At 35.6% G+C, this 26,260-nt stretch overlaps 1 protein-coding gene across 7 annotated transcripts; it reads right to left on the reverse strand.

The window, feature by feature from the left end:
* Positions 1-3,759: 3,759 nt before the first annotated feature.
* Positions 3,760-21,115, reverse strand: LOC112188531. Of its 7 annotated transcripts, XM_040514653.1 has the most exons (18): positions 21,101-21,115; positions 20,078-20,163; positions 19,270-19,328; positions 17,844-17,933; positions 15,468-15,601; positions 13,180-13,338; positions 11,705-11,908; positions 11,377-11,558; positions 10,134-10,269; positions 9,830-10,027; positions 7,812-9,074; positions 7,614-7,715; positions 6,703-6,776; positions 6,147-6,198; positions 5,571-5,651; positions 5,394-5,449; positions 4,586-4,657; positions 3,760-4,470 (listed from the first exon to the last, which is right to left on the reverse strand). In XM_040514653.1, the coding sequence occupies exons 4-18, from the start codon at positions 17,896-17,898 to the stop codon at positions 4,101-4,103; spliced, it is 3,138 nt and encodes a 1,045-aa protein (XP_040370587.1). In that variant the 5' UTR covers positions 17,899-17,933; positions 19,270-19,328; positions 20,078-20,163; positions 21,101-21,115; the 3' UTR covers positions 3,760-4,100. The 7 variants fall into 7 exon arrangements, with proteins under 7 accessions (XP_040370587.1, XP_024183426.1, XP_024183428.1 ...); XM_024327658.2 differs by lacking the exon at positions 21,101-21,115 and having other exon boundaries at positions 7,614-7,712; positions 20,078-20,256; XM_024327660.2 differs by lacking the exon at positions 21,101-21,115 and having other exon boundaries at positions 3,760-4,461; positions 20,078-20,255.
* Positions 21,116-26,260: the final 5,145 nt, after the last annotated feature.

A 26,260-nucleotide genomic window follows, 5' to 3' on the forward strand; every position in this document is an offset into this window, starting at 1 on the left:
GTCGGTGGTGTTTGGGAATCCGTATCCCTATAGGAAAGGAAGAAATTAGGAAGCTTTGTTATTAAGTAATTTCCAGCTGGCAAATGGCTGTTGTGCGTGGATCTCAAGCTGCTGATCCCCAATTCAGAATGGAAAATAGAAACTGACAAAAGGAATACATTTCCTTTCTCAAAGTAAATAAAAATGGGTTTTAATCAAGTCCTAAAACGTGTAGCAGTCTAATTTTAAATTTATTTTTTATCATGCTTATCGTCAAGCCAATGATGTGGCTCATAATTTAACTAAATTTATTTTAATTTTTAGGAGTTATAGTTCATGGGGGACTGTTCCCCTGATTTTTTTAGTGAGAGATTGCACTATTGTTTAATGTTCAACAAAGAGCTTACTATTTACTCCAAAAAAAAAAATTAAAGGAGAAGGATGACGAAAACGGACGAAAAAGGTGAGATTCAGATTTGGGTGTGTGGTGTGTTCTTGGATCTGCGTTTGAGTGAGTGAGTGAGAGATAGAGAGACAGAGAACAAAAAAATCAAAAGCATAAAAGATGGAGACAAATAGATTAAACTCACAGAGCGGCAAAGACCCCGCTCAATCGTATGCAAGGAAATGAAAAGTATATACAAGGGGTTTCACACGTTTTTAAATTTGGCAAACCAAATGCAAGGAATTTATGTTTTCCTTGCATGTTATGCTAACTAAATGCAAGGAACTATGGTATTCTTTGTACAATATAACCTATTGTAAATAATTTATCAATCCTCGCATATCAATTCGTTGTATAAACCCAAATTCGTTGTAGTGATACCATTGGGTACGGAGACTTTTCTTGCAATGAAGATTACAACTCCTCTCTCTCTCTCTCTCTCTCTCTCTCTCTCTCTGCTCTGTTTGCAATGAAGAGCGAATGACGCGTTTGTGGGTTGGAAGACGTTTATATAGAAAGTCGGTGGTGTTTGGGAATCCGTATCCCTATAGAAAAGGAAGAAATTAGGAAGCTTTGTTATTCTGGCAAATGGCTGTTGTGCATGGATCTCAAGCTGCTGATCCCCAATTCAGAATGGAAAATAGAAACTGACAAAAGGAATACATTTCCCTTCTCAAAGTAAATAAAAATGGGTTTTAATCAAGTCCTAAAACGTGTAGCACAGTCTAATTTTAAATTTATTTTGTATCATGCTTATCGTCAAGCCAATGATGTGGCTCATAATTTAACTAAATTTATTTTAATTTTTAGGAGTTATAGTTCATGGGGGACTGTTCCCCCTGATTTTTTTAGTGAGAGATTGCATTATAGTTTAATGTTCAACAAAGAGCTGACTATTTACTCAAAAAAAAAATTTAATAAATAAATAAATAATCACCCTACTAAAGCCTATTAGTGCAGGTGATTTAGTTAGTGGTATCTATATGGTAATTCTGGTATATAAAAAAAAATTAAGAATAAAAGTGCCAGGAGTTGAACCTGAAAATTCAATTTCCAAAGTTTAGTAAAGAGCCATATCAGATGCTTGTTAAACTATTCATATGCTTTCCGTTCTGTTAATAGTTGTTGATAAGCCATTCTCTGCTTGAAAAGCATTGTCTTGGATCACAAAGAAGATTTGAGCCTATAAAACCCACATCAGTATTCATCTAATATGAAGACCATGACAAGAACCATGATTTGTAAGGGATACTTAACATAACCATGATCTACCAGGTACTGGTTGTCCCTTCTCTAAAATCAAAACATTGAAATGGGATTCATCTTTTAACCCAAATTAAAACATTACAGTAAAAATATATTGTATTAGAAGGTCAGTGGTAGAATAGTTTAATTGTCCTGTACAGATCCATTATGTAGTTTGCAGCAGACGATTCAGTACATAGGCATTTTTCACCGGCAGACCATCATTTGTGCAGAAAAGGGAACGACTGATTTTAGAGAAGAATTTAGGGGTGTTATTTTCTCAATTATTTATGTGCAACTTTTAGGCATGCTCTTGTTTAGGAATTTGGCCGGCATGTTCATTGTCCGGGAACTGGGTTTATGACCTTGTTTAGCTAAAACCGAAATATAAGAAAAACACAAGCATAACATATGAAAAGATTGTTCTTCTGTATATACTTTTGGGGACCAAAGAAGTAAGATTTCTTCAAACAAAAGAGTAACTGCCATCAATAAGCAAAAACTTACACAACTTTCTTTTGAATCACACGCGGTAGGACTAGACTAGTATCAACATCCATTAGGAAATAGCAATGGATGAAAATTTTCAGTACTCTAAGGTAGCGTTCTTCTCATGAATCCTACACAAAGTAGGAATAGATCAACTGTAGACCTTTACAAAAAAAACATGTCTTAGAAGCTTTTCCGCTGTGGACCTCTTCTTGCCTAGTCAACAACCTAGAAAATCCGATGCAGCACTTAGAGAATTTATCAATGTCAGGCTCCATTTCCTCAACAAGATCCAAGATATCACAATCGAGATGGTAAATATGCTCCCATGTGCGCTTTCCTATGAGGATCTGAAGAACTGTACAGCCCACAGCCGAAATGTCATTTGACTGCAGATAGAAAGGAGCTGTAACCCCTATAAGGACCACAGCCAATGCGGTACGCACTTAGGCTTCCAATATTTTGTAATTTGAAATCTCAAGCCCTACACCCCTTTTCGAATTTAATAGTTTTTACTCCAACTACTAGTAATTTTGACAACAACAACAAAAAAAAAGTACTATTAATTTGCTGTGGGAAATATACAAGATGTTGCTAGGCTTTCTCACCAGTGGCAGACACGGAAGGAATTACTCAACTGTTGCCAATCAACCTATTTCTGTTGCCATTGATGCTAGCAGATCTGATTTCCAATTCTATTCAAACGGTCTATTCACAGGAACCTGTGGAATGAGCCTAGACAATTGCATTACCACTGTCAGTTATGGCGTCAGCGATGATGGAGCTAAGTGTTGGTTTCTGAAGAACTCATGAGGGCCAGAATGGGGTGAAGAAGGGTACATAAAAATGCAAAGAGATGTAGATGCACAGGAAGATCTCTGTGGTATTGCTATGGAAGCTTCTACCCACTGCATAATATACAATCAAATGAAATCAATGCCCACAATCCTTTCTAGGTCTGCATTAAAATATGTACATGAACTTAAAAAGGTACCACACATCTGTAAGAAAAGTAGGAAGTATAATTAGTACAGAAAGAACCTCTTTTTCTGTTTAGTTGAATTATCCAACTATGCATGTCTACAAAGAAGTGAGAAATACAAACCATGATTTTTATTCTTGATTCCCCCTAATAGCTATGAGATGACAAAGTGTGAAAAAATGAGAACCCAGAAAAGGAGGGCGAGAGAGGGTAATACCTGGTAGTATGGAATTGACAAAGACAACCAAGCTACAGACCGTCCTCACTTCATGACGCCAACTATCTGTTGTCCTACTTGAGAGGAGCGAACACAGTACAGTACCATTTAAACCCAGCCATCTCAACCTGTTAAAATAACACAACAGTCTAATCCTCGTTTCAGGTCCAAGTTGGACTAATCTCCAGTCCAAGGACAAGCCAAACATAAGACTAATGTAACTGCACCAAACTTGCCTTTAAATTACATCAAATGAGCAACCATTTTCAGGTTTAAGTATAACTTGATTGATAATATTTCATCCTTGTCTAGAGTTCATGCATAATATCATGCACTACTGACTTTTGAAGGCAAAGCTATCACATACTACTGTAATGGGAAAACACAATGAAGACCAAGGGAGATTTGTAACATAAAGCTTAAACATATATTACTTTATAAGAAAACCCATCAGGTTTCTGTGTATACAGAAGAAGTCAAGGAACAAATTACAGGCTAACCGACACTTTCAATACTAGAGTGAAAGCCATGCATTAGGGGGAAAACACCACTGGATGCATGTTGCTGTGTCTACAAGAACAAAATCCTAAGTCCTAACCGACAGTTCTGGTACTAGAGTGAAAACCATGCATCAGAGTGAAAAGTAACACCAGATGCATGTTTCTGTGTCTGCAATGGAACAAAATAGAGACTAACCGACGACGCTTTTGGTACTAGAGCAAGAATCATGCATGTTTCTGTGTTTACACAGCCTTGTCCAACACAGGTGAAGGGGAGGAACTTGCATCCTTTGCACCATTGCTCAATTCTTTCATTTCTTTGGCACCATCTCTAACAGAGGGTTCAATATCAACTTTTGCACTCTCTTCCTTAGACAAGTTCATAGCCTCAGGTGTGATCTGCGTAGAGTCAATACCAGTCTTCATATCTGCCTTCAACTTGCCAGCATATATTTCACCTTCATCATCCGTCAACCTGTCAATTTCCTTGGACTTGTCATCCCGTGTTTCATCTTTAATAGGCTCACTAACTGTAGAACGGTCTGCAGATTTACTGTCAGACTTCATACACTCAACAGTGGATAAGCCAGCTGAGGCTCCAGTTCTAGATATCCTTCAAAAAAGTTTTAGTTAAGGAAGAATAATTACAAATTACACGACAGTATGCAAACCAACAATGGGAAAAGATTTAAAAGTAGATGAAAAGGAAAGCAATTATACAAACCAACCTTTTCAAGGAGAAACCAGCATTTGCTTGCTTAGATGACTCTGATTTTGCTTTCCGCTTCCTCTTTTGTGGTCTGATTGAAACGAACAACAAATGATTAATTAAGCTAGAACATAAAATATACATGGTAGCAGCCACAGTGAAAGGTGGGGCAGTACCATTTAGGATCAAGAGCAGTGATTTATGAGCTACATATATACTGCATGAAAATTTTGACTGTTCAATTAAAGGTGTGCTTCTTTGCATTGCTAGAGTTAAATACAATGCAAAGCCTATTGCAACCGATTCTTTAAATTATATTATCTTATTATTTGTTTGTTTTTCAATACCCAGAAATCCCCAAACACGATTGGCTGACCCGGGCAGGAGCCTCCTGCCGAACCCTAGGAAACTCTAGCAAATAGGTAGGTAGGTACCGTGAGGTCAAACCCCAGACCACAAGGGAGTAGACTATGGCCTGACATTTCCTACTACCCTTGTTTGAAATAAATCAGATTTATTATATCAAGCACCAAAAGGAAACAACATAACATGATAAATATTACAGTGACAGAATACGTCCAAAATTTTCTTAGGGAAACCACACAGTGGTCATATAATTGTCATCTGATTATGAACTCCACGAAATAAGATACCTTGCCCATGTACTTTTGCAAAAACCCAGAAAATCAAACAAAAGGATTTGTCCAGATCACAAGGGAACTTCTGGTGCAAGTACCGCGCAACTAACCAAACTAGAGATTTCAAAAACTGCATATGCTGCAGTCCTCTTAAACTAAGATTGATATTACTTGAGAAATAGTACTTACATGTCAGAAGCATCAGTCTTTGGTGTATCACTCTTTTGTCCCAGTTGTATACATGGCTAAATTGCAATAAAATAATTTATTTTAGAATAAGGTTTTTAAAAATGAGAAATGTAGACAAATGAAAAATGAGAAATGTAGACAAATGACGGTACAATTAAGGGAAAAAAAAGTACTTACATCTTTTGAATCATCTCCAATCAGTTGCCACCGTTGCTTTCGAAGGTTCAGGTTTTCTTTCTCCCCATCATTATAAAGCACCTGCACAAGACGTAATTAAAGGAAGAACAATTCAAAACAACAATATGCATATACGTGGAAGCAAGTTCTGAAACTGAGGCTAAACTGAAAGATGTCATGCTAGATTATCACAGATTAACACGCGGGCCAGAGGGTACTCAGTGAGGCAACCGCCTCTGCCCCAAATTTTCCGGCCACTCGTATAGTTAACCAGCAGTATACTAAAATTTTCAATACCTACTAGTATTTTCAGGAAAAAAAAAAAAAAAGAACGTAATGTTTAACACTTGCAGTAAGCGTTAAGAGTTACCAAAAGAACAATCAAACCCAACATATTGAAAGTTAAATGTGTAGTGAAATACATTTCTTTTTTCACTTGCTGTCTCTCTCTCCTATTGATTGAAAAGCACGGCTTGAAAATATAATCAAAAGCTCAGCAACTATAATACTCAAGAGAGCTCCTTTATAAAGGATAAAATAAAAACTAGTTCCATATGGTGATTCTTTGAAACTCACCAAGTGCTTCTTTTTAACAGTGTCGTAGGAACGAACAACACCATCATAATACCTGCATTGTAAGAAATACCATATGAGAAACAAACATACTGGAACTTTTGCACTCATGTGCAATATGCGTTGGTGGGAACAAATAAAGAAAGCATTAATTAACATAGCCTTGGCCTAAGTACTCTGGAACTTCTGGCAGCTTGGGAAAGCCAGAAATATTACTCAAAAGTCTAGTGAAAATAAGAACCGATTCCTCGTCATCATGGTAAAATTACCAGTAATTATAAAACCATAAACAAAAAGGCTAATTTTCTCTTGAGCTAAGCATATCATAATTCTAATATGCGCAAGACTACTTCACTAGTTACTCTCAAATACCCAAGAGTCTTAGAAACCTTTTAATATTTTACTTACGACTATTTTGATGTATGATGATAACACATGCTAATGGCACTAGTGATGATTATATGCTAGCACATACAGTTAACATTCACTAACAGTGAAGATCAACAAATTCACATGAATCATAGAACATTATACTTGTAATCAGTTCTGAAGTACTCACGTTTTGTCCTGCGGCCACCAAACCTTTATTCCTTTGCCAACTAAGCGGTCATCAGGATCGGGCATTGGATTAGCCTGAATTTGAAAAGTTAAATTAAAACCCAAAAAAAAAAAAAAAAAAAAGTCAGAGAGCGAGATTATAACATATAATAGGTCCACCTTTCCCCCTTCCTGGATGTATTAAGGGGGAAAGGTGGACCTCTGATATATAGTGAAACACCAGTTACAAAGTAAACAAAACAAGCAACATTTTGTTGATGACATGAAACCAATTATTTTTACATATAGTAGACTAATATTTAACAACTTAGTGACAGAAAACAAGAATAGGATTAACGTTCTATTTCAACGTTCAGTAATGAAATGTGTAACATCATGTTAAAAGATGTAACTATTGGCAGAACCATAACTACAGGAAGGCATGTATAACCTAATTTGAGGCTAAGAGGATTTTCTAAGTTTGGAAAACTACCCCATGGTCCAACTCCCAAGTCCAATATGTCAGCTCCTTGAGATACCACTTCACCAAATTACATGTAATGATAACTATAAAGAGGGAGGTCTGAGAAGCTTGGAGCATCGGAGGACTCCAGAGATCAGAATGTACACCTTGGATCCATATCCAGTGTGAGATCATTGAAAACTTACTTCCAGTTACAACTCATAAAGACTACTCTTACGTCACTCTTTATATACAAGTAAGGAGCACAAAAGGGGGGCATGTCAATATTTTAAGATAGCCATACTGCTAAATTGCAATTAACTTTTGGTTTATAGTTTCACAGTCTTCAATAAGAATCAAGGCAAGGATGTAACAGATGATTGAGACACCAAACTGTAACTCATCATACCAGTCAAACTGCAATTGAAAAAAAAAAAACTAACAAACAAACAAATAATAATAATAATTACCTCTTCCTTTCCAATGGAACGCTTCCTCTTGCGTACAATCTTAGGGGTTCCTTCAACAACATTTTTATCTCCCTCCAATTTTGCCTCACACTTGGAAAACTTCTGCAAAGTGGAAAATTATAAAGAGGATGCAGAAAAAACAACAGAACAAAAGGATAAGTCCTGACAGGTAAAATTTCAATGTCATCAGTCAAGTACCTTGCTAAGAGATCCTTCAGCACTATCTTTACTAGGAGCATCATCCCGCCTACGTTTCTTGATACCCTTTATAGCTGATTGATCCTTAATACTCCCAGTATCATACTGTAGAGCTGGCTCTTGCTGCCGTTTTTGCTCGGGATCACATGGGACTGGTGACTCTTTTTCTGTGACTACTACATGTGCAGAAGCAAGAAAGGTCTCCTGATTTATTTTTGCAGCAAGCTTTCTCGGCCGCCCCCTTGGTTTTGTTTCACTCACATTCCCAGTCCCAACCTTTTGCACAGCCGACTGATCATTGATATTCCCAGTTCCAAGAGTCAAAGCTGACTCTTGTTGTTTTTCCTCCTGATCACATGGAACTGCAGATTCCTTCTCTGTGCCAACATGTACAGAAGCAATAATGGTCTCATCATTTGTTTTGGCACGAAATTTTCTAGGGCGTCCCCGTGATTTTGCTTTTAAGCTACTTGTCTCCTTAGATTCCATATTCAAGGTATCCATTGATCGTGGACTTTTCTCTTCAGCCTGAGCACTCAAAAAATCTCCCTTCGCAGCTGAAAGGGAAGTAGGATTAGCTTCTTGTTGTGCTATGGCTACTTGCTTCTTTGGCCGACCCCTTCTGGATTCGGTTCCCTCAGGATGGCCATTTTGTAGAAACGAAGATGCAGATCCTATCTCCCCTTCTATTTTAGGTTGAGCATTTGGTGGCTCAGTCACTTTTTGATGTGTAGATGGCAAAGTGGATGGCTGAGTCACTTCTTTAAGTGTCGATGGCAAAGTGGATGACAAAGTGACCTTCAAACGAAGATGGTCTTCAGTAGGTAAACTATTAGATCCCTTTTCATGGGACTTCCTGTTGCCAGCTGATTTTGGAGATTTTTTTCCAGAATGCATCCAATAATTCTCGTAGCCTTCCTCTGGATTCATTAAAGAATTTGGCTTCCGGCCTCTCTTTTTTGGAGCTGAATATGGCTCAATTTCTGATTTTTCCTCTGGATCCATTGAAGAACTGGGCCTTTTGGCTTTCTTTTTGGTACCTGAATCTGGCTCAGTTACTGATTTGACAGCCTTCACGGAGAATGTTTTGTTGGGTTGAGCACCATCTTGTGAATCAACCTCCTTGGAATGTTTAGTAAGATGACAACGCTGTAATGTTTTAGAAGAGTCACGTAAAACTATATGTTCATCACGAGCGGAAGCAGGCACAGATTTGTCAATTGCTGAAGGACAAGCAGCATCAGCAGTAACTACCTCTGTCACCTGGTTAATAGAGAAGTTTGAATCAATCAAGTGTATATGTATGGGAAAAAAAAGAGAGAGACAGAGAATAGGGGATGATATGAATAGGCATAACAGTCGCATACATGGGATGGTTCATTTTGGAGACCTTTATACCAACTAGTTTATATTTTCCTTAAGAATCAGAGTGCAGTCAGAACTTCCATCTATTATTCTCACTTAAGAGACCCACTTTTCATAGTGACACATGCATACACAGGACATATGTCAAAAACTACATCACACATCCTTCCTCCTAAGATGTGTACCTGACATAACATGTACTATATGCCAGGAAATGCTATCAAATTTATTAAATAAAATTTAGAAGAAAATAGAATAGCTAGGTAGACAGGAGAGGATTTATCTCATTGAAGCTATGACCGCCTCAATGTGTTTGACAGTGTGTGTGAGAGAGAGAGAGAGAGACAGACCACAAAAGGAACACACAGAATTTGTCTCAAATAATAAAAAGATATTATATATACAGATATGTACATGTAGACATGTTATGTGTGTATAAAAAAATATAAAAAATAAAAACTTTTGCAGGAGAAATAGGGCTTCCAATTCAACTTGAAGAGATGATACATAACAAGACAAGGCAATGGATTAAGCATAAGCACACAAAACAGAAGAAAAAGGAAATCCATATGGAAGTACACTAAACTTGATGTAAACTTCCCTTTATTCATGCAAATGTACTATTATTACACAATATCACTTGTTTAACATACCAGATTCTTTGCAGAATCATTGACATGATCAAGTTTGAGGGCACCAGATCCATTTTGGCATATAGAAGCCACTATATGAGCATAATCGTCCATAGCAGTACCCATGGACTTCACTGCCTCCATGAGGTACGGTTTAACCTTAGCAGAACAATTATCGAGTACTGTCTCCCCCAATTTCCAAGAAAAAGGCGAAACATTCTGAAACAATGAATAAGACGGGCTTAATTCTTAAATAAAGAAAACAGAATGATTAATCAAAAGGTTAAATAAATAACAATAACGATGTGTTGGAAAAGATAATAACCTGATTTTCCTTTCTAACGCTTGATAAAAGAATTTTGAGAAGTTCCAAGGGAATTTCTTCACTTTCATGAATTTCATCTAAAACCATTGTCATAATAGTTTGCATGTCTGAAAATACAGCATGTGGATGGTTGGACCTTAAAATCAAGCAAGGTAAATTCATCAGTTGTTAATTATTTGCAAGAAATAAAAGATCCTCTGAAATGAAATTCTTCTTTTACAATAATAGAACTTTAATAAAAACAAGAAAAGTACAAAATAGGGGAAAGGTGCACACTGATAAACTAACAAACTAACAACTAAACATAAGATCTGGAAAAACACATAAACATATAAGTAAAACACTGAAACCAGAGGACACTCAAAACTAAAGTACAACAGCTCTCCAAACCAGTAAAATAGCATACAAAGAACTATAATTAAGGAGAAGCTGACGCCCTCAGCGAAGCTAAGTAACGAACTATATCCCACAAGTGATATATCTCCTCACCCCTAGCTCTCTTATTCCTTTCCTGAAACTAAACCCCAACAGTTCTCATAGAACTATAAAACTCAGGAGAAATCGATACCCAGAGCGAAGCTAAGTAACGAACTCTATCCCACAAGTGATATACAGTATCTCCTGACCCCTAGCTCCCTCAATGATTTATCTTATTTGATTTCATCCACACCACCCGAAAGATGACCATCACAGCACATACTCCCAGCACCATTCCTTTTTTCTTTTCTCAAACAATCATTTTCTAAAAAATTATTTTGAAGGAAAACATACCCAATATGAAGAAAATTTGCCATCCTATGGTTCGACGTCAGAATAACATTCTTACAATCCAAACATATGAAAAGAAGAAAACTTTAAGAATCCTATAATTTCCTTTAAACAAACTTCCAATGAATATACAAGCACTTCCATTACAAGAGAGAACAGTGGAAAAATATAGTTTCATTTCATGCACAACAAGTTAATTACATATAATAATAATAATTCAACAATTCCGATGCTTCCATATCAAAGTAACAAATAATGTTACAGAAGTTTATGCAAGTTTTATAATTTAATGTGAAAGGGCCATTATATGAGTCTTCACTTGTCAAAAGATCAAAGTAATCTTTTATTACATCTTAAGGTTCAGCCACCATCATATTGAATACAGTATATTTGTTTGTTATTACAACCATAAAACACTGCACAGCAAAGCACCAGAATACTATCATATTATAATAAGCATAAATTAAGCTCTTACTGGATTATATTTAGGAAATATTGAAACATCTCAGCAATTAATGTGTAACAGTCAAGGTCCAGCATCATCACACTTGACCTGACCTTCGCAACAACTCTTAGAATGGAAGCTGCCTTTTTGTAAGAGCGACTGGATAGATGTGCCAAGTTTTCAAAAGCTGCTACAGTCAGCTTAAAAATTTCCTGTGCAACCATCCAATTGACAATGAATTGCTAAGAGCGCAGGATATATATAAGCATTACATCTATTTATATGTATATGCAATTTGTAAAACTTAGGAATGATTAACATCAAGCTTTAGTTGAGAATCCCAGAGTTCAGGTCATACCTTCATTTGTTCATCGTTGTATGGGGCTTCCGGTGCTGTTATTCTAGTAATCTCAGTGATACATGATGCAACAGAAACTTTCACATCCATATGACTGTGTCGTAACAGTTCTGTAGAGATTAATGCTGTCATTGTGGGTAGAAGCGCATCTTGCAGGGATGTAGATGGTGCTTGCCCCACATCTGACAACAAATCCTCAACTTCCTAAAGAAAAAAATTGAAACAGCGAGTCAGTTTTGTCAATCTTAAATATAAAGGAACAAAAGAAAAGCCAGATATGCTATGTTATATCTCACAGTTGTATAATTGTATCAACATAAGAGAGACAGAAGAAGATAGTTGTGATGAACTAAGCAAGTAGAGGAGAACAAAATGTAAAGAGAGTCAAGCATGTCATCAAGAAACAACAACGCATCTATTTCACATATGTGAAAGACAAGATGGAGAAGAAAATGATGATTGCATGTAAAGTGATGCTTGAACCACCAAACACCAATGTGTATTACACAAAAATCCTTGGCGACAACCAAGAAGATTGTTTCCGCAACTCAAACTAACAACCACTAATGTTGCTTAGGGCAAGCCATCATTGTCCCCAGGCAAAGCTTCCACGCAACACTTTAAGACCACATATGCAAACAGGATCTAATAATAAGAACCAACCTTTGGACAGTACCCAGTTACGTAGGTAAAAGTTAAAATTTAATGAAACTAACAACTATGTCTATCAAAGCTTCCCTTTCAATACTTTTGCTTTCTCTGTGCTTTTATTTTCAGAAAAATGAACTTCAGAAATATGCAATTACACAATTTGCCAAAATAAAGTTTGCTTATTCATGTATGCAACTAAGGATCTTCAGTAGATACGAAATTCATTAATTCACAAACTTTGGCATTCAATTTTCACACAACAGAATGTGCAAAACCCATTAACCTAAAAAACACCCTGTTTGAATACGAAACAGTAATGCATCGGCCACCATTCAAAAATGAAAAATTGTGGCCAACAAACAGCTCACAATTGATCTAACAGGTATTCGGAGAGCCATTCGAATACAATAACATATAAGGAATTGGCAAAACAAAATTCAGCCGTTCAATAAAACCAGCACTGAGTTTGAATACACACATCAAATGTATAAAACCCTAAAAAAAAGAATTCACAAAATGATGATGAACCCATTTAAAGTCTTCATTCATATAGAATTCATCAATTCATTTTACCCAGAAGCAAACCAAATACAACAAACTCACAGACAGGCTAAATGCACAAAATTGAGAACCCACAGAACACCAACAGTCAATAATTCAACAAAATCATGATCAAAACCCATTTCAAGACCTGTTTCATACAACATTCCAGTCAATTCACCAACCCAGAAAAAAAAAAAAAAAAAAAAAACTCAGTCACCATAATTCTGTGCTTGTGTGTGAAAAACAAAACAAAAACAAGGAGAGAGTTTCAAGGGAATTACATCAAGAAGTTTGAGGAGCTCATCAGTGTTGGAAGGAGGCTTAAGGAGAGAATGTCCAGCCTGCTTAAGCTGCTCCTCAAGCTCTTTCTTAGAGGACGACATTGTCAGAACTCCGGAAGACCCTTTTGTTTGGTGGTTTTGTGTTTCAAACTCTGAGACCTAAACAAAACAGAACAAAACTCAAAACCCAGAAATCAGACTTGGGAAAACTCCCAGTCCCAAACCAATGTTATATAACCCCCCAACATCAAAAAGTGACCGAGGCTATTAACTCACAACACTTGAGACTTAGGGATTCAAGGCAAAGTGTTGGGCATGCAAACACAGAGTTACAAAACGGGCAGTTTCGTATTCTGACCAAGTTTATGAAATTTTGGTTCTTTTTTGGGCTCCCAAATCTACTGTGCTGTTTTTGCTTCTCTTGGGTTAATGCCTCTATAATCACAATCCCCTATTTTTTTCACACAAAAGGCGAAAGCTTTTCCCATTTGCTTTTTATACTGGTCGTTTCTTAGTGCTGTGTAAGACTGTGCTCAGCACTATTGTCAATTACCAAAATTAGCCTTTCATAGTTTGAATGTGGAGTGGGGTCTATACTCTATGCAGATTTTCTGTTGGTATTTTAAGGACTGTATATAAATTTTGGACCACCAAATTTGGAGAAGTCAAATGTTCCACATTGTTCTTGGATTTGTTCATTGTATTCGTTCCTGTGATATAGATGGTAAAAAAATCAAGGCACCCAAGTGAGAATCCAAGACTCTACCCTTTTATCTTTTGAATTACAAAGAATAGTGTTGTGTAATTTTGTTGCTTTGTTGGTGTCAGAGACAAAACTCGGAGGACCAAATAAGCTGAAATATATTTTCACATTTTTCCAGATGTTATGTGTGCTTTTTTATGACACAAGGGTTAGTGCTTTGAAGGTGGGTGCATATTGCAATGGCATGTGTCTCAGTTTCCATGGAAAGGCAGTACCATAGGACAGCAAGCATATGAGAAGACCATCATAACTGGTGTCTAGTGATAATGATGTAAGGCTCAAGAGTCAAGACTTATGTCATATACTTGAACAACCTGTGTGTGGGCTGTGCAATTTCCAAAGGCTTCTCGGAACTTGCCAGAAATTTCTAGCTGAGTTGTGTGAGACTCATCTGTGTATCTGTCATGTTTTTGGTTCTGGTACTCTAGTTGTTGAATTGGTCAAGTGTCAAATTCAACTGAAGAATTTGTAGGTTCAAATATATTAGTTTGGTAAATCTGTTACTAACTGTGTCTCTTTTAATTCTAACGTGTTGGACCAAAGATTATATATGTTTATATCTTGTAAGGAATTCTTTAAAAAAAATAAAGAGCACTTAAGAGGTTGTGAGATAAATTGGTGTTTTTGTATTTCAGGTTAAACACTTATGTGGATGAGGTTCTGAGTTTAAATTCTCCCTTCTAACATAAAAATAAATAAATAAACATACAAACTAAAAGTTCTTATAAGATATGAGTGTAAAATTTGCAACAGCCCTGGAAGGCTGGAACTTGACCTAAGGTATAAGCGTTGAACATTAGAGAATCTCACTCAGAAAAGTGATCAAAACAAATATAACTTATAAATAAACCGAGGTATTTTAGTGTAACCCAACACCTAATATGATGCATTATGTTTTTCTGCTTCTCCACCTCACCTTCTCCTCTCTATTGTTTTTTTTTCTTTTCTTTTCCTTTCTCCGCTTGTTATAGTCCATTCTAATGAATCACTTGTAATAATTTCCTCTAAGCTATGCTCACTCTAAGTACTTCATCACCTCTAAACTTTTCTATCTCAATATCTTCTTGGTTAAACACAGTAGGTTTTATAGGCTCCAACATCAGTCTTCATTGTGATTATATTTAGGATTATGAATTGTTTCAGTTTTGTTTGTTTTAGGTTCTATGAACTTAATTATGGATTATGCAATATGACACTTGTTTGCTATAAGTATTTCTTGTTTGACCCTTTGGGTTAACTTGAGGGGGTTGCAAATTAAGTTAGCCTATCAAGAGTTCGATTCCTCTTGTCTAATACAACCTAAAAAAAAAAAAAATTATGTCATGTTTGAGTTATTGCTTTTGTAATGGGATGAGCAAGACTATAGGAAGATTTGATGTCATGCTCATAACAAAATATATGAAAATATAATAAAACACAAAACAAAACAAAAACACACAACAAAAAAAAAGGTATAGTTACAAACAATTAGCAATTCACAAAGGAAACATCATAAATTAAGACATAATTAACAAAACCCACATACCTTAATTTTAGAAGCCTTGCTTGTCATAGTTTGGGTTGATAAAACTCGTATTTGTTGATTGTTAGTTATTAGTAAATTGATATATCTCTCGCCAATGTTGAATGAGGTTCCAAGTTTGAATTCTTTCATTTCTTCTGAAAAAAGAAACAAAAAAAGACAATCATTAAATTTTTAATGAAAATAGCTAATGTGAGTTTTGGTCTTAATTAAAACAAATATCTAGAAAATCAATAAATATTTTTTCTTTTTTAAAAAAAAAGGAAGATATGGTTTTTTACATAAACAAAAAAATGACAATAATAATAAATTAGATTGAGATGCAATAATCAAGTTGTGTAAAAAGTTTCAATAAAAAAAATAAAAAAAACCATCATGTAAAAAGTTATACTGGTGACATAAAATAGAAAGTTTGCTAAAAATGCTCTAAGAATACCAAACAGGGGAAATTCTATAATGTGTTAACATATAACATGCAGACAATTGCCTTAAAGTGGTAAAATGAGTCCTTAAACTGGTAATATGAGTCCTTCAAGTGATAAGTTTTCTTATTTAACACATAAGTTCTCAAGTGGTAAAATGAGTCCTCAAGTACTAAAAATAGTTGATGTATGAGAATTATTAACATATCATGACCCTACCCTACCAAACAATCCCAACATAAAATGTGATCATACAAAAACCGTCATCTAGAATGAAAGTTGTCCCTCTACCTATCAAACCAGAAACTTAATAAGACCATAGAAATATTTAATATCGAACAATGTGGTGCTTTCAAACTCTACGTCAACTTGTATTCCCACTCTTACATAATCTTTGTATAATTACGATTCAAATAAGTCATACAGAGATATTTGAGACTGCTTTTTGGAGACCTAAAAGTGCTTTTAGATTAATAATAAAAATTACTTATAAATAAAAAATTTCCAAAAATAAAATAAAAACAGACGGTAGGTTTTAGAAAGCACTTGAAAGTGGTTTTTAAAAGCATTTGTCAAGTATGTGGGTTAAAACCACTTTTAATGAGTCATATATGTGGATTATATACCACCAGACCTCACCCCCTTTAATAAATGGGTTACACTAGTTGATTTCATGTTAACGAGTAGACATACATATGACCTGTTTAATAGACCATTTGGTTAAACGGATTTTAATAGGATTGAAATGCAAAAGAATTATTTTTTACTCATGTGGGTTCAACCTTTTTATTTTGTGCAGAGTCTCAGTCATGTTTTCGAGTCATGTCAGAATTGACAGCATTACCTTTACCTAACTAACGAGATAGCCTAAACTCAAACTTGCCATTAGCTAAAGACCTAACAATGACAAAGGAGAGTAGCTCACGATCCTTGGCGAACAAACACCCCAACATCTAAACCTTAGATCCAAATTCAATTATGCTAGAACTAGATTGCGATCTAACGCGAATCCCATACCAAACTCGTATCCTACTCATATCACAAATTCAGGTCTGGAAACCACCCAAATCTCAAGTCGTACCACAACTGAGACCAACTAATTAACCTCACGACCACTCACTCCACAACAAAAACCATCACACCACCTACAATAAGAAACTATCATGCTTCATAAATCGATGTCCTAAACTACAATTTGGATTAAATGTATTGCAAAAACCATAAGGAGCAAGAGATTGCCCCAGCCATTGCTGACGCCACTCACATATCCAAATTGAATATGAAAATCATCACTAGCCACCTAAAATCCACTGGAGTAGCTAAGAACTGCCCATTTGAGAATAAACCACCCTAATCTTGTCATCAAATAAACAAATCCCGATGTAGAGCTGAGAACCACTCCAACCTCACCACAAAATAAGAGAAAGAAAAGACTGCCAAGGTGACATGAGGTGCAGAGTACGTATCAGCAACCATCCTTAGGTAACAATGAAAGAAACATCTATTCCAATGATCTATCTCAACCACTAAGAAGAATAAGTTCCTTCTATCAACTTTAAGACTCCAAGCTTCAATTTGACAAAATTTCATTGAAGTTATGATTTTCCAAAATTAATTTAAGATTTAACGTTTATTTTTGGGTAGCTTAATAAGCCTAATGACCATCTAAAGAGTTTACATGTATTTAATAGAGATTTAGATCCAAATCTTGTAACTGTCCAAGTAGCTTTGACCCTAATCTCATATTGTTGATACTGATATCCAAATCAGAAGTTGTATACATTTACATCTCTACAAGACTACAACTCCAATGTCTTCCTAGGAAAAGAAAATTCAAATCCAAAACTTTCTCCAAATGCCAAAACATATATTAGTAATGAAAGACAAGCTTGTAGTACATCTTCATGATTACAAGCTATAAGATTCAATAAATGACTTGAGTGTAATATGTGCCTACCTTGGAGGTAGAACTTATGATCAATTAGTGGGATATCCAATATGATCTTATACATGTTGGGCGGTTGAGCATCATCTTAATCAGTAAAATCTGCATATAGTGAAAAATCATAGTTCAAAATTGATCATTATTGGGTGCCTGAGTTGTTCATTATAACCTTTTATAAAATGATCACTTCTAAAATATCAAAATAACTTTGTTGTGTGTTTGATTGTCAATAAAAAATATATAATATACATTATTATTTAAGAGAATAAAGTTTGTTAACCAAAACCTGAAATCTTTTTTTTTACAATATATATTAAAATACTTACTTTAACAGTCGAGACTAGGTGTGCAAATACAAAATTACTTTGATAAATAAATAAGTACAAATGAAAAATTTCTCCCACCTTTTTCTTTTTGTAGTAACTGTTTAACCACATGTATAGCATTTAGAAGAGGAAAATTCTTGCATCCCAACTAGTATGTATGCGAGCATTCAAACTCTCTCTTATTTACATACAACAGGCATCCATGATTTAACCGCTCAAAAGTTACATCAATCATTAAATTAAAATCATCTTTGAAAAAACTCATTGTAAACAAAGATTATTTAGTCATTCGATTGCATCAAACCAATGGACGGTTAACATGAGACTGTTAACTTTCACAATAGCAGTTCATTTGTTTGATGCAATCGAAGGAGTAAACATTTTTTTTTTGTTTTTTTTAGGAAAGGGCGGTGAGGCAGCCTTCAAGCCTTGATAGTGAATTTTTGTAGAGATGATATTTAAATGTTGATTTGACTGTTGAACGGTTAAATTATGGATTTAAACTACCAACTGTATGTAAATAAGAGAGAGTTTGGATGCTCACATACATATTGGTTAACCATAGGAGATTGCCAAATATAATTGTTCAAGTTTAAAACAACTGAATTTCTGGGTAAATAAAAAAAAAATTGCTTTGGGGAATAGTTTGGATATCTCTTGTTTGCGTAAAGCATTTACTCTTAGACTGAGGATAAGAGTTTGAACTATTCATCTTCCTATAGTCATCTTTGTAATCAAGTAAAGAACATATTTTCCCAATGAGCTATTGTCTTTTGTTTATTTGGAATAATCGATATTGTAAAGGTTACTGATTCAAAACTCACTAGCATCATAGAGTATGTGGGGTGGGGATTAAAAAAAAAAAACATAGTTTTCTATTTTCTCTGTTCTAAAAATTTAGACCATAATAAGTATCAAAGAGAAGGAAAAGAAACAAAATAAAGTGGATAGTAAACAGGAGACAAAATTTGGGGAAAATAAAAACAAACATGCAACAATTTTAATCTTGAGTGTCTTTTAACATTTTTTTTTTTTTTTTTTTTAACAATCAATCAAATTGGTGTTGAACCATATCATCTCATATATAAGAAATTGAATGGATAGATACTCACTTCAATCATTGTTCCAGAACAGCCTTCGTAACTCGAATGCAGAGCTCCTATCGATTGACCTTTGAGGTGAAATCGAGCATATTAAATTTCTGATTTTTTTTTTTTTGAGATTTAGAATTATTGTGTAAATTAGGGCTTAGCGGCGGAGCTATCAAGAGGATAAAGCGGAATATGAAGGAGGAATATGTGAAGGATGAGAACAAAAAAGAACATGAGAAAAGTTTTTTGACTGACTATAATTATAACGGCCACGTTCAATTTTATATCTAATGAAAAGTTCTACAAAAATTAGGGTTTCAGCCTGGCATGTTTGAAGATGGAAAATAAATAAAAAAGAAAAGAAAATATGAAAGGAAACACTATAAAATATAGCAAAGATAGATTTTTATTTCTTTCTTTTAGTTATAATTGTAAACATTTTTATATGCACTTGTGCGCTCTCAGAAATCTGATTTTTTTTTTTAATAAATAAGAAACAAATGTGTAATCACAATCGATTGATACGTAAATTTTTTAAATGTAATGGTATGTCAATTACCCCATTTGGGGATCTGTAATGTGCCACTCTGGCTTGAGCTATTTATAAAATGATTATTGGTTGTCAAAAAAAATCGATTGATAGATGAATTATAGAGCTGAAGGCAAGGCAATATTTTTCAAATATTACTGCTAGTAACTATTATCCTTTTTCTACTTACAAATTTACTATATTACCCCTGTTACTTTTATTGTTTGACTAAATACTAGTTACTCCCTAAAACAGTTCGTGTAGATACCTCTCACTAGCATGACTAATTTGATATCTTACCAAGCATAAGTAACACTCTCTTAGGAGGCCCACAAGCCATCGTGGGGCCCAACTGATGTCGCTCAAAGCAAGCGCATAATTTAACCCTGAAATATCGTTAGTAGTATAAGCAAATAGGGATCGTTCTATCCGGGGATTGAGGGTACACTTGTAATTGTGAAACAAATAAAGAAAAGTATTATTTACAAAAATAAAATAAAGAATATAAATATATACAATTGTATAAAAAATAAAGAATTAAAATAATAAAGTATTATTTACAAAAATAAAATAAAGAATAAATATATACAAGTAAACACAAATAAGGGGGGGATTAGGATTCTTAAAATTAAAATTAAAATAAATAAAATAAAGAAAATGTAAAAACATATATACAAGGGTGGATCGCAAGGAACAAAGATCAAAATCAATTCCATGTAATCAAATTCGATTCAAACCCTATAATTGTTCTTCCAAGTCATGAGAGAGGAGTTGATCATGTGAAACATTCGAAAGCAAATGATTTCCCATATTTTACTTTTCAATGCTAATTAACCTAAGCGAAAGCACCTAGATTAATCCTATCAAACATGCAATCAAGCCCTAGAAAGCTAGTCAATCATGACATGTTCAACGCATTAGACATAGAGAAAGGCTATCAACTCAAGTGTACAACTTAGTTATGGAAAAGTCCACCTAATTGCAATCCTCTTCAATTAAATTCGATTCTTGTCCAGAACCTTTACTACTTCTGATTCAAGTTACACAAAACGAAAAGTCGATTTCATGTTCTTAAACCTAGCACCAATTACATGCAAATCCTATAAGTGTCGACCCAAATAAGATAAACATATAAAAGTTTTCTATCAAGCAAATTCAATCGAACAATCACACATAAGCAACTTTGGAATCACAACATAAGAATCGAAAACTTTATTTAAACATAGAAATTGGGCTTAAACTTTGCCCTAAACGTTATTGTTAACTAGAATTCATAGTTTTACAAAATCAAACAAAGAAAACAAGAGAAAGGATATAATACACCTTGAAAGATGAATGATAAAGCCTTGAGACGAAGAACTTGAAGATCCTTGAAAGCAAGCAATCTTCTAGGGACGACACAAGGGTGGATGGCGGTTAGGAAATTGATGTATTGCATGGCTTCTCTTTCTCTTGGCTTGAAAATGAAGAACAAGAAAACTAGAGAATGGAAAAGAAATATGGAGAGGAAATGGAGAGACAAAGAAGATGAAATGGATGAAGGAATTGTGTTTTGAGAGTGAGAGGAGAAGTGTATTTATAGCCAAAAAAATGATGAATGGAGGGTGGAGATGAACATAAATGAAAGGCTAGATATGTTAGACAAATTTGTAAAAAATATCTTCCCACTTGTTTATCATTTGTTCAACTTGAATTGATTTTCCTCCTCAAGATTTTCCACTTGCTTGCAACTTTGATTTTCCTCCTCAAGATTTTCCACTTACTTGCAACTTTGATTTTCCTCCTCAAGATTTTCCACTTGGTTGCAACTTTGATTTTCCTCCTCAAGATTTTCCACTTGCTTGCAACTTTGATTTTCCTCCTCAAGATTTTCCACTTGGTTGCAACTTTGATTTTCCTCCTCATGATTTTCCACTTGCTTGGAGGTCCTAAAAATAGAAACTAATAAGAAAAATAGAAACTTTCCTAAAATGAAAAATGGCAACTTTCCTAAACTGAAAATGGAAACTTACTAAAAAATGATAAATAGAAACTACAAAAATATAAACTTTCTACAAATAGGAACTTTCCCAATCAAAGAATGGAAACTTTCCTAAACAGGGTTTTAATAAGGAAATAACGTAAGAAATGTAGGGAAATGCAGTTAAAACGTCGCATTAAATTGCTCCTATCACCAACCACGACACGCATATTGTAGCCTAACAAACAACCTACCATGTGGTAGTCAGAAGCAGCCAAGACCTTGTTAGGAAGCAACCTTCCCGGTCTTGCCAAGTTACCTTCACAACATGCCTTTGAAGACTAGAAAGGGAATTCTTGTTCTACATTGAAGAAAATGTAAATAAGAGTGGCTCCCTTCCTTATAAAAGGGACCACTCCTCCCACTTAGAATCTATCTCATTACAATATCTTGTAATCTTGTAGGGCTGCAAACCCCAAACACTAGTTAAAACTTTCAAGTGGACGTAGTCTCCCACTAAGGTGGGAGGTGAACCAGTACTATATTTCTCGTTTCACACACACACACACACACACACACTCTCTCTCTCTCTCTCTCTCTCTCTCTCTCTCTCTCTAAAGCTAACTAGATTCTTCAGTTCTAACATTAACATTGGCGCCGTCTGTGAGAACGCACATGGTAAGAGTTTGCATGTTCCTTGCAAATCTGACATACAAAAATAGCTACATATAAATTATTTATCATCACACTACTACATTGCTTTTAAGTTTTGTTTAAAATTTCATTCAAGTATGTACGTACATAAGCTATTAGTGTTGATTTTACATACTCATGTACTAATTACTTATTTTTATTTCAAGGAGACATAATCACCAATCACCTCTCCAATTAGCAAAATCATCATCCTTCTACTAAGGAACATCGTCAAAGCAATGGAGCGTCATGCTTGGACAACTCCAACATGATTTGGGTACTTACATTGATTCCAATTCAAACCCACTCCAATTGGCATAAGATAAGTAACTATATCTCAATACACGCTCTTGCAATTAGAGCTATTGTCATGCATTTACATGCTTTTACTACTTCTAAGCATACCTACAAATCTATCATACTTGATATGCATTTACATGCTTTTGATGACTTTTAAAGTATGCTTACACCATTTATGAATTTTAGTAGCACATCTACTATGCTTACATGTTATGCCATGCCTTAAATGTCTCCATGATCCTTAAGCATGTCTACAAAAATATAAAATGTTATTAGCAACTTTAGTGCATGCTATACACATACCATGCTTAGATCAATGTGACGCTTAAACAAACTATGCCATGTTTATTTGTTGTTCATACAATTAGCACACTTTACATGTACTCTATATGTAAATTTATTGGCTAGCCTATGGGTACCATACTAATTTGTCAGACTCTCCTCACGGGAAAGAAACCTAAATAGGTCTAGACTCCACGAGTCTATGGTCCACGACCAATTGCCAAGCGGTAAGGAAATGTCTCATAATGACAATGACTGCTACGCAGCATTGTAGTCAAGCTTTTCTCCTCCGGGAAAGAGTAAAGGGACCGGTTAATGCAGCCCACGGCAGCCATTGATCCTGCAGTTAACCCCCGACGCTTGGGTATCAAAGATTAGGTTCGCTACCTATTACCCACTGCTTTAATGCAGCTCCCCTCATCAAACAATTTTCTGACCATACAGAGGTCTATAGCCAGGATTGGGGGACTCCTTGGAGGTCCTAGTAGGGGCCCACCAGAAAGGGCATAAGCGTTCACTCCAAACAAATTCTAGATGGATGATGCACTCGCACTAATTCTGCTCGATATATGGCATAAAGCCACGCTTTGGTATCAACCCCGCAAGAAAACCCTCCTTGACTGGGGACTTGTACATACAGCCTAATATAATTAGCAACGGTCATGCTCATGCCTCAGGGCATCTCCTTCGAGCTACCCGTTCAAGCTTCCACGGCACCCCCGAGCTTCCCGCTCACTCCTACTCGGCACCCCTGAGCTTCCCGCTCACGAGCTTTAACGCTCACACCTTCGCGGCATCCCCAAGCTTCCCTCTCGTGCCTCTGCGGCTCCTCCGAGCTTCCCGCTCACGCCTTTCCGACATCCCCGGGCTTTCATGCTCACGCCTTCACGGCACCCCGAGCTTCCAGCTCACGCCTTCTCGCACCCCAGAGCTTTCACCCTCACGCCTTCCCAGCATCCCCGAGCTTTCATATTCACGTCTTCAGGGCATTCCCCAACTTTCACGCTCATTCCTTCCCGATAACCCCGAGTTTTATGCTCACACATTTATGAAATTCTCGAGCTTTACACTCATATCCCCTCAAAATAGTACACGTTAATGTAACATTGAATTCTTCTACCATTTGTCATTTACAATAATCGAATTCTTTTCACATTCCATTAACACGAGCGAAAACCAAACTAACACAAACGTTTGCATATTCATTGTTCATGAGTCACAAACTCTTGCATTAATTCATGACTCTCATGCAACTTACACCTTATGAGTGTAACCTAGTCAACTCGACCTCGTTTGTTTTCGTGCGCGCATCACGCTTTTATCATATGCAATTCATATGCTCATTCTTAGTATGCTCACACAAACAAGTGCGTTCCCGAGCTTATACCCCATAATCGATCTTACTCGACGCCATTCACATGTATACATCAACATGTATCATGCACCTTGTACATTCATATATATGATAGGACCCAAAAGTGTGACGATATTATTGAATATGTGCCCCATTTAAGCCTTGTTTCTCCCTTAAGTTTCGTGTTTTGAGTCATCGAGTCATTTTAAGAGTCTTGTAGAGTGTTTGGAGTGAAATAGGCAGAAAACGCAAAATTCATGAAGAATCCTAGCTGGATCAGGATTCCTCACCGTCATGCAAATCTGTGGGCCTTAAGATAGAATTTATGGGAGTATTTTTCTGAAATTAAATTGTTTTAATTCTTTTTATTTTCTCTAAAAGAATTTAATTTTCTGCCCTTTATTAAATCAGGTTGACCAAGCAATGAAGAAGGGAAATAAAGCAGAAAAGACGTTTCAGTTGAGGAATAAAAGAGAAAGATGTTTCAGCTGGAAAATAAATAAGAGAAAGACGTTTCAGCTTGGAAATTAAAAGAATTGCCCCATTATGAGAGGATTTAAGGCCATAAAGGAGACGTTTCAGCTGGAAAAGCCAACCAATGCTCCCCTTAAGTTGCATATAACCTCATTGTGAGGCTATACTTGTTTTTTGTCGAGTCGTTGTTTTGTTTTGTATTTTTGTTTTGCTAAGGGACTAGCAAAAGCTAAGTGTGGGGTAGTTGATAGGAGCACAATGTGCGACGATATTAATGAGTATGTGCTCCATTTTAGCCTTGTTTCTCCCTTAAATTTCGTGTTTTGAGTCATCGAGTCATTTTAAGAGTCTTGTAGAATGTTTGGCGTGAAATACGCAGAAAACGCAAAATTCATGAAGAATCCTAGCTGGATCAGGATTCCTCACCGTCATGCTAATCTGTGGGCCTTAACAGAGAATTTATGCGTGTATTTTTCTGAAATTAAATTGTTTTAATTTCTTTTATTTTCTCTAAGAATTTAATTTTGTGCCCTTTATTAAATCCAGGTTGACCAAGCAATGAAGAAGGGAAATAAAGTGAAAGACGTTTTCAGTTGGAGAATAAAGGAGAAAGATGTTTCAACTTGGAAATTAAAGGAATTGCCCCATTATGAAAGGAGTTAAGGCCTTAAAGGAGAAAGATGTTTCAGCTGGAAAATTAAAGGAAATACGGTGCAATCTCATCCGTCCAATGATGAAGGGTATGATCGACAAAAGCCAACCAATGCTCCCCTATAAATAGCCAACGTCCAGAACTGAATTTGCATCACTTCCCAGCCAAGATCACTTCTTGGCCAACAACCATTCCAAGACTGCCCAATTCACTCATCAAACCTCCATCTCCTACAAGACCGTGACACCATCCACTCATCAATCTATAAAGCTCTAAGGCGCTGAGTCAAGGACGCTCCACCACCATAGCAGAGACGAGTTCATCACCTTGTTGCTAAGCCGCTGAGGAAAGCTTCAAAGTGTAACTATGACTCTACTTATATTTTTTGTTTCGGTTTTGTGTGTTTCAATTTGTGAGTTGTGTAATTGGAGACACGGAATTTTCAGAATATTTTTATTAATATTTTTGAGATTTTCAGTTTATTATTGAGTTAAATTCGAGAATTCTTTTATGATGCATGTTATAATCTTGTGCCCTTTTTCGTGTTTAGGTAATTTTCAGAGTTAGGTTCATAAGTTTGCATGCTAGAATAACGGTGAGAGTTCTTGTGTGTTTGCTTTATTTGCCAAGAGCAATTGTTATTTGTTAAGACGCTGAGTTAAACAAGTAGTAATTGGTTCTAACGGGTGGTAAAAATCATGCTTTAATGATTAAATGATTCTGGAAATTACGTGTTAAATTCTATGTCTAATGGTTAATTTGCACGTG

The sequence above is a fragment of the Rosa chinensis genome, chromosome 2, assembly GCF_002994745.2.
Source record: "Rosa chinensis cultivar Old Blush chromosome 2, RchiOBHm-V2, whole genome shotgun sequence".
Lineage (NCBI taxonomy): Eukaryota > Viridiplantae > Streptophyta > Magnoliopsida > Rosales > Rosaceae > Rosa > Rosa chinensis.